This window comes from Tripterygium wilfordii, chromosome 13, assembly GCF_013401445.1.
Source record: "Tripterygium wilfordii isolate XIE 37 chromosome 13, ASM1340144v1, whole genome shotgun sequence".
NCBI lineage: Eukaryota > Viridiplantae > Streptophyta > Magnoliopsida > Celastrales > Celastraceae > Tripterygium > Tripterygium wilfordii.
In genome coordinates, this window is record NC_052244.1 from 1,405,934 (window position 1) to 1,415,428 (window position 9,495).

Here is a 9,495-nt window from a genome sequence, read left to right on the forward strand (position 1 = left end):
GGCTATCGGCATGTCCGCGGTGAACTCAGTGTAGCAGAGGGGGAGGTAAGAGAGAGGGGGAGAGGTAAGAGAAACTCAAAGTTTTTTTTTAAATTTTTTTAATTACATGTCATTTTTATTATTCTTTTTTCAAAACCATGTTAAATTGCCACATAAGCACATTCAATTTTACAATTATTGACCAGATGTCACTTCAGCATTAACCCTGCCCGTTACTATAGCAAATCGGATCGAGTACCTAAAAAGTCTCATTTTGGAACAATGGGTGACGACTTTGTAACAAAAAATCTTTCAGTGCTAAAAATGAACAATGCTTATCTTTCGGTGACTAAAAATATAATTAACCCAACTGTATACTTCAATGTTTTCATTGGACAGTCATAAAACATGGGAAGATACATATGACTAATAATATATAAATGTAATTTTGATTTCAGTTCATGTTGTACTTGTTCATGCTTCTTGAGTATAACAAAAATGGACTCCCACCTCCAAGTATGCATCTTTATTGACAGAACCAAGCCGTTTTTATGCAGCATGCACTGATTTCAGCAGCATTGACAATTTGCTTACCCTGGACAAGACAAATTATGGACAAGGCTTGTCTGTGGCTGGCATAACTGCCACATTTGTAATGAAAAATAACAAAAAAAATAAAATTACATAATGAATTGTAGAACAAAAATCAATCTGAAAAACTTGGTCCTCCAATTTCATTCTGATACATGGGTAATACCATTTTCAGGTGATATGCATCAGAAACTGAACCTGGCCTCATATGTACATTGTTCAAAGACCACCAATTGTTACTACAAGTCCTTCAAAGAATGAAGACCACCGGGAACTCCTTCAAAGAATGAAGGCAACCAGAAAGACCTTCAAAGAATGAAGGTAGCAAGAATAACCTCCAAAGAATGAAGGAAACAAAACAAGATTTTACATATTTTCCCTACATCAAGGAAACTGTAAACTACGATGCCTACTGTACCTGCACCAGAATCTTCAGAAGAACAAAATTTCCCTTGAGAGATTCAGCAAGATGTGAAATGGAAAATGATCAGGTGAGATATTATCATGGGAAGATGATGGATCTCTCTGCACAGGTAATGCAGTCCAATATCCTGTCTTCCAATCTTCAATTATCCTGTCCTCCCAATGCTGTCGTTCAAAATAAGGTCAATCATCAGAAGATGATCAATTAACGCATTGATTTCAATGTGCGGACTCGTTTTTCTCTCTCCGCTCTTTTTGCACTGGGAGTCCTTTTCAGCCTCTGTAACTCCTCCATCACTACCTTCTCAACTGAGTCAATTGAGTTCAGAAGCTTTTTCTGTGGCGTGAGAGATTCCGATCCACTGGCAGCTTCATTTGTGATGTCCCGAAGAATCTTTGGTAATTTACCAACAGGAGGACAAGACTTCTTTCCACCATGTGGACTTGGAGACACTGTGGAGATACCGTGCTCAAGTTGAGCACCTGACAGGGATGGAGAAGAAATGAGAAACCTTTGACCCTGAGTTCCTAGGCTCTCAATTTCCTGGCCTTCGACTTCTACAAAACGAGCTCTTCTCCTCTCAATTGCCTGGCCATCAGTGATTCCAGAACTAGATTATAAATTAGCATGATCTCAAAGTCTAAGTGCATTACACACACACACTGTGATAGTAAGCCACATATTCGATGACAAGAAGTTGAGATTCTAAGAACGAAATGTTCACATGATTCAAGAACTTGAGTCAAGATGGGGATCTTTTAACACAATAACACTAGACAATGCACACAAGGATGGGCAACACTACAACGATTGGGTTAGGTACTTGACTTAGACATCGTATACCATCAATCAGAACCATTGTGACATCATGGATACGAAACTTGACTGAAGAAGAGAACAATAATGTGGCTTGTCCCCATTGCAAAGATCTATTACTGCCCAAAAAGAGATCCAAAAAATTAATCTCCTTACAATCAATTTAGTACCTGAATCTAAAATGAAAGTACAAAATAGAAATAGTTCCATCTTGGAAAATGTTTCTCATTAATGAAGCATAAATGCAGAGATTCACTGCCCATACCCAGAAGGGAAAGCTAAGGTTAAAAGCATGCTTACATAATATAACCAAGATGGGCAAGCACATTGATTATTTTGCCATACAGTTCAACTTTAGGATTATGTCTGAACATTGAAGATTAATCACTAACGAACATGAATTAGTTTAAATTCAAAGAGAAAAAAAAAACATATAAACAAAAACCAGCAAACAAAAAGTTCACACGGCAAAATAACAAGAGTAACAATCACAAATCTATTTTGATACTCAGTATCACAACTTGTCAAGCACAAATTCAGTAAGAACACACTTAATATATCAAAAAAGTACATCCCAGAAGGAATCAAACAGACAACTGAACACAGTAAAATAATGGAAACATTGAACAGCACAATTCATAACAGAAAATAATTTGCCCATCAATGCCATATCATGTCAAGCAGATAATAAAACCATTCAAGTTCAGTTAATTAGTTAATACAAGAGAAGCTAAAACCTCCAGCTGCAGCAATGGCTCAGTTATAACTTATTGGACTAAGAGACTTGATCTTCTTTTTCTTTATAGCTTATCCAAAACCATAAGCATCCTATTTTCGGAGGAAAAACAAGGGCAGTTTTTGCTTTTGGAATTACGGAATGCATGAAAAAATGAAACTTGCCAAAAATAACAGGAAGCAAACCGACATTAGGAAGAATGACAAGACCATCATAGTTATGTGCATATTAACAACCAAAGAACCTCAACAACTAATCAAACGATCCAAAAGGTGAAAAATCAAACATCAGATTTAGCCCCGAAAGAAGCAAATCAAACATCAAAACCACAATGGACGCAATCCAAAAGCAAGGCCACCAAATAAATTAAATCATCTACCATAATCCCTAACTTAGGAAAACCTAAAAAATGAACAAGAGAAAGAAACCAATAATTCCACTCAGGATAAAAAAAAATCAGAAAAACTAAAGAATATATCTCCAATCAACATAAATTCGCGGAAATTTATAACATAAAAGAAAGTAGAATTACCCTCACAACAGCAGTGATGTCACGAAGAGGGGTTCTTGGGTACCAAGACGGCAACACACTATTCGTAACACGACCCCTTCCTCTGCGAGCACTTCCCACTGGCGGCACATTCTCTCTTCCCGCTGTCACATGCGATCTGTGAACATAGTGTGCGTGACCAGTTCCTGTTATTGGAGTTCCTGAAATACCTGTTTGAGGCCCATTTCCGGCCCTTTGAGTCCTTAAACCGTCCCTTACAAGCCCTCCACGGATGGTACCCATTGTCGTGGTGCCCAACGGAGATCTAGATGGGCTTGGTTCTGATTCAGGCTCGTCATGAAGAATCCCTAGAATACTTGAACGCCGCCGAGCAAAGTCTGCCGCAATGTCCTGTGGCCTACTGAGTCTATCTCTTGGTTGAGCCATGCCTACATAAAAACGACGAAAAAAGAGAGTCGCAAATCAGATCACCAGTGCCAGTAAATTAAAGAATCCTCGATCTCTCATTTTCTCGGAGAACCTAGGGTTTCAAAGAAAATGAGGATTGTACAAAATCAACAGCTAATTTCCTAGAAAACAAAATCACGAGGGATTATCTCGACACACAGATATCTCGTTCTTTACAGAAAATGAGATTCCAAGTATAACGAAAATTAACTTGGGAAACAAACGGCAGTGAATCGAAGAAGACATCGATTAAATCACTAACTTAAGAGAAAGAAGAGTTGCTTCAGCTTTACCTTGAAGACGCTAGGGTTTGAGCCTTGAGCGGTCTGTCTCTGCTGTTGATTAAAGTAGAAGAAGAACACGAAGGAGAAGTCGATTTTTAGGCAAATTTTCAAAAATGAAAAACTGGGCGGTATTATAGCCAAAAAACTTGGCGGCCGATGGTCGCTTGGCACGTGTTGCGTCAATTTCAAATTCGGCCTCTCCCTCTCATGCAGCTCAGGAGGGCTGGGCCATAGGTTTTCAGTTCGTGTGCCAGCCCGGCCCACCAATCTCGCGGGCCGCTTGTGGATTTGGTTGGCCCACTTTACATCTCTAGGAGTAACACGAAAACAAGGAACAAGATTTTGAAAATTAAGACGCCTCAACTTGTCACTCATGAGTCATGACATTCTAAAATGGTCAGTTACAATCGGCTTTTCAGATTTTTTTGACGAACCGATCAATTGGTTGTTTTTTTCGATTCTTTAAAAAATTATGTAAATTTTTTTAAAAAATAATCAACCGATTGTTTAATTATAAGTCGGTTCAATCGTATCGATAATTTTTTTCGATCCCTATTTTTAGTTTTCTAGGTGTAGGAATCCAATATTATTATCCCACTTCTCCTACATAAAATGTGTGTTTTTGTTAAAATAATTCCAAATTTCAAGGACAAAATTTTGTAAAAAAAAAAAAACTAGGACGACCGGCAGCAGCCACCAGTCTTTGCAGAATCCTGCTCCTGGCCGGAAACTATAATCCTCGTTCCCTTCAGAAGTCCCGAATTACCAGTGGAATCATGCGCGTCGTTGGCAGCAAGGGGCCTCTTACTGATTATCCGGTAAATCTCAGTAAGCACTGTCAAGAATGCAGTTTCAACATTGGTGGATTCTAGAGCTGATGTCTCCATGAAAAATAGATTCTCTCTTTGGGCAAACTCCTGAGCATCTTCTGTAGGCACTGCTCGCAGACTTCCCAGGTCACATTTGTTGCCTATGAGGATGACAACAATGTTTTTATCAGCGTGTCCCCTCAGTTCCTCTAGCCACCTTGCCATGTGATCAAATGATTGACGCTTGGTCATGTCATAAACTAACATCGCCCCAACGGCTCCGCGATAGTATGCACTTGTTACTGCCCTATACCTGACAAAAAGAAAAGGAGATTGCTCAACGCCGCTAAGAAATATTAGAAACAAAGACACCATACACTGAAGTAACGCTCTGATATAAATGGAATTGGGTCGAACTGTTGTTCTCATGCAAGTTCCTTGTTAGGTTCAACGGATTATACAGCCATCTAGAGACCAATCGAATCGCTTTACCAATCCCCCCAGAAACTAATACAATTGACCTTTCCCCATAGAAAGAATAAACTGGCCCTTAAAATCCTTGGATAATTAAGGCAGATAGTTAATCATGGAATATGTATAGTATCTTGCATGGCAAGTAATGAACAAATTAACAATGTGTGAATCAAGAGTTTGTCTTCTTTCCTACTATCCATTAACAATTCAAACAAAAATTAAAGAAATAAATCTAGCCGTCAGATAAAGCCATGTGGTTCAGAAATGAGTTAGCTTTAAGGAGAGGAAAGCTCTTCTGAATGAACTTTTTTTTTGAATGGATCTCACATCTCGGAAGTGTTCTTCTTTTTATTTTATTTTTTTGCTAGGGTAGTTCAGTACCTTGGAGAGTGGACAGAGAGGAAGGAGGTCCTCATAGAGGGTCACACACTTACTCGAGAAGTGTGGAAGACCAGGGAATGGTCTGAAGAGTGGAAAGGTAGAACAGCAAGCTTTCACAAATGGTTGCCTTACCTTGGCTAAAACTTACCTTGACTAACATGAAAGGTCATAATCAGCCATCTTTAGTCAACGGTTGGGTCTATAAAGTGTGTTACCCCAAGAAACAGAGAATTATTCGAAAGGGATGGCAATGGAAGTCACAGCCCAATGCTAAATGTGAAGGTTATTTATTTAGATTGTTGTATATTGGTAGGTTCTGGAGCAAAACTGCCATAAAACATGTTCTTTCTGGAAATGTTTGTGAAAAGGTAGGTGAGCGGGATAGTAACTGCAGAATGTCAAAGAAAAGTTTCTTTCAACTGCTTTATCCGAAGAGTTACCAGTACTTGTCCAATATGTTCCTAATCTAATGCTATTGGATCATGCAATATCTATTTTTATTCATGTAGTGACATAAAAACAACTGAATTCACATGAAGAAATAGGAATGACAAAACTACAAAAATTCATTGGATTGGAGGTATTCTACTCGAGGGCTTGATTTAGAGCACTACAAGAGGTAGAAAGACCACTCAAAATGTGCTTAAAATATGTAGTCCCATCATTTTTATCCCAGAGAACATACTAATTAGTCTATTGACCCCTTTTTCCAGTTCTCTTGAAATCTATTCGTCATTTCCTTACATTTTTGTCATATACATTCTATAAAAGCCTTAAAAATCAATGAATTGAGTCACTAGATGAGGCATATCTAGACTCTTTACAGAGCGAAAATTCATATCCATTTTGAGGACCGGATGATTGATGGGAAGAAGAGTTACGAATATTCTCACAGATGCGATTCATGTGGCCACAAGCTGGCTATACCCTCAGCATTAACAGTCACATAAAGGGTTTTCCCACAGAAGACGAATGCCAACTACAATTTCTTCCTTAATCTCCATTTAGAACTACAGTGAAGTGAAGATTCCGACCAGACATAAACAAAATTTTTCTTTATTCTATCACCTTTTACTCAAGTCCATTACTTGCACCTCAACCGAAACAAACTTAGAACTTAGAAGCACCATCAAACAGCTACTGCATACAACTATTCCAGACCGTCTGATAACTAAATTCTGTAAGTTTGGAAAGAGGCATTTACAAGCTCTCATCATTCACAACATTTAGAAGCCTCTTCGGCCCGAACAGAATCTTAAAGTAACATCAAGACCCATAAAAACACAACCATTGGACATTGTAAGACACACAAACATAAACACCAAAGAGAGAAGTTGTCTTAAAGAAAGAGGATTGAGAGATTCCTACTTCCTATTTCTGAAATATAACCCACCTCATCTAAAGGCAGGCAAAGCAGTATGCATTCTCTTCTCTATTGTTTGATTGATGCTTTATTCTCCGAATAATTCGAATGCTATAACCAAAATTTAATCTCACAAACTCAATTACTTGTTCTCCCAAAAGCATGACTGTTCTCTTTTTTTATTGACGACAAAAAGAGATTAAAATAACCAACCAAACAAGAATAAGATGCACACCTTTCTTGGCCAGCGGTATCCCAAATCTGCGCTTTAACCGTCTTATGATCAATGGCGAGGGTTTTGGTCTGAAACTCAACCCCTATTGTCGCTTTGGATTCAACGCTGAATTCATTCCTAGCAAATCTCGCTAGGAGCTGAGATTTCCCCACCGCGGAATCGCCGATCAATACAACTTTGAAAACATAATCGATCTTCTGATTATAATCCCCATATAGATTCGACATCCTCCTCAACCGCGACTCCAATTCACCCCCAGATCCGAGACCCTAAACGGTCGGATCATGTGCAATCATTGTTGTCTTCTAGATCAGACAATAAATAGAATTCCAATAACTACAGAGGTTTATGTTATCAATATTCGTGAATCAAGAGGAGGCTTAAATTGGGATCAAAAGAGTGCATAATTAGGGTTAGGGTTTGGGATCCAAAACAGAAATTCGGACTCTCTTCTGAAAGAAGAAAGAGAGAGAGACTGCGTGAGTTGCAGGGAAGGCCAACGGCTAGCGCGGGGTGTATTAACGGTTTCCCATTGCGGTAGGTATTTTAGTTACAGAACCAATTTCTCATGTTGATGTTCTTACTTATCGGGCATCCAATCCGGTATATAGACCCGACCCAATAACAAACAGTGGACCTATACAGCCTATTTATCCAATGCATGGGCTAAGTAGTTGCTGGTCGGTGGGCTTTAACAAGGCCTGCGGTTTCAAATCGGATTTGAGGCCCAACAATACCCTAGAATATATAATTCATCTCTAATGGTGGAAAAAAAGTCTACAAGTTTTAAAATAGAAAAATAAAAATGTATTGTGATATGTCACTCCTCCTAAACCATTAGATTTCAATCGTAGATTCTACAATTTTAACCAAGTAACCACTCTGCTCAACACATCATTCAGACAGTTAAGTGATTGTAAATCTCGGATCGCCAGAATAACCCACTCATCTTATTAGTCGTCAACTCGTGTAACAATGTTAGTTGAGGAAATAAATAAACAAGCCAAATAGTATAACCATTTAGCAATGTTTTGTTGATTAATATTCTTTACTATATTCTATTATCCTATATTTGATTTAAAAACATTTCAATGTTGATTGAGGAAATTAATTAATTAATTAATTTGCAAGTTTTGGTGTTTTTTTTTACCGTTAGGCAAGTATTGTGTGGCTCATATTTAGCCAAATGTTTGACCACCAATCATGATCCTTCTCAGTTACCTCTTCTTTCTCATTAATAATTAAATATTAAAATCGACTAATTTGTTTTTGTTAAAAAAAGTATACTAATTACTACTTAGTGGGGTTATTATTTCGAATCTCTAATCCTATGGTAATTTCTTCAAGTAATGTGTGCGAGATATTAGGATTGCACAGGATGAAATATATATATATATATATATATATCAGACAAAAATTATTAAAAAACACACTAATTAGAATTTCAAGAAACAAAAATCTAAACGATATATAATTATTAAGAATTTTTTATTCATGATTTAATTATTTGACTCAATAAATTTCAACAATTTAAATACCGATAATAGAATCACACCAGTCAGATGACTGGTATACAATATAACTAGTATACACTAACATGTTTGAGGATTCCAATTATAACACACATAGGGCGTGACAGAAGTAAGGCATGGACCAAGACGTTGTATTGCCCAGTTACAATGATGGTCGGGACACATATTAATGTCCCTATCATATATATAAATATCGAACCAATGACATAGATCTGTGTAATCTGACCACCAAAATTTACAATACAATTGCGTCGTTCCCCAAAAATTTGGACGGAAATGAAAACTAAAGCCATCACCATGATACGTGAGTTTGTGTTCACCAAGGTCGTCGTCCCCAGACTTACAATGGAGAAAAAGGTCCATTCCAGGACCTAAATCATTGGTCACGTTAACAAATGATTTTGGGGGGACAAATACCCATGCATTACACATGCTTATCATCAACATAATAACACATACGAGAAACAACAAATTAGAACCCATATTTTGGGTAACGAGAGATGGTGAATGAGACCACTTATCCTATATATTTATATTATATTTAAGCTACAGGAGTCACCAAATGGGTAAATAGCCGCGGTTTTTCATACTAATACCTACTATTTTAGCCGTGGTTATAAATGCATTTTGTCGCAGTGGAAAAATGATTCATAAAAATAAAATTTTAAAAAATGCTTCCATCTATGTGTTGGTACATTGCATCTCGAAAAATCGAAATAAAATATGGTAATGGTGTTGTTTTGACAATAACCTTATGTCCTTATCAAAGAGTATATCATAAAAATTGAAACCTTATCCAAGAGTATGAATTTATCATATTGGGAGTAAGTTCAGTGCACTTTGCACCGAACCATCAACCAGTGCACCGAATCCTTTTTTTTTTTTTTAAATTATGGAAAAAGATATATAGACG

The 9,495-nt window shown here is 37.4% G+C and overlaps 2 protein-coding genes across 4 annotated transcripts; both read right to left on the bottom strand.

Moving 5' to 3' along the window:
• Positions 1–691: 691 nt before the first annotated feature.
• LOC120012084 (protein POLYCHOME-like) lies at positions 692–3,885 on the bottom strand. Of its 3 annotated transcripts, none has more exons than XM_038863338.1 (3): positions 3,767–3,885; positions 3,079–3,485; positions 692–1,582 (listed from the first exon to the last, which is right to left on the bottom strand). In XM_038863338.1, exons 2-3 carry the CDS (start codon positions 3,481–3,483, stop codon positions 1,199–1,201), a joined length of 789 nt encoding a protein of 262 aa, XP_038719266.1. In that variant the 5' UTR covers positions 3,484–3,485; positions 3,767–3,885; the 3' UTR covers positions 692–1,198. The 3 variants fall into 3 exon arrangements, with proteins under 3 accessions (XP_038719266.1, XP_038719268.1, XP_038719267.1); XM_038863340.1 differs by having other exon boundaries at positions 3,798–3,876; XM_038863339.1 differs by having other exon boundaries at positions 3,716–3,816.
• Positions 3,886–4,361: 476 nt separating this feature from the next.
• LOC120012085 (ras-related protein RABA4d) lies at positions 4,362–7,576 on the bottom strand. Its single transcript, XM_038863341.1, has 2 exons — positions 7,051–7,576; positions 4,362–4,910 (listed from the first exon to the last, which is right to left on the bottom strand). The coding sequence occupies exons 1-2, from the start codon at positions 7,275–7,277 to the stop codon at positions 4,463–4,465; spliced, it is 675 nt and encodes a 224-aa protein (XP_038719269.1). The 5' UTR covers positions 7,278–7,576; the 3' UTR covers positions 4,362–4,462.
• Between the last annotated feature and the right edge of the window lie 1,919 nt (positions 7,577–9,495).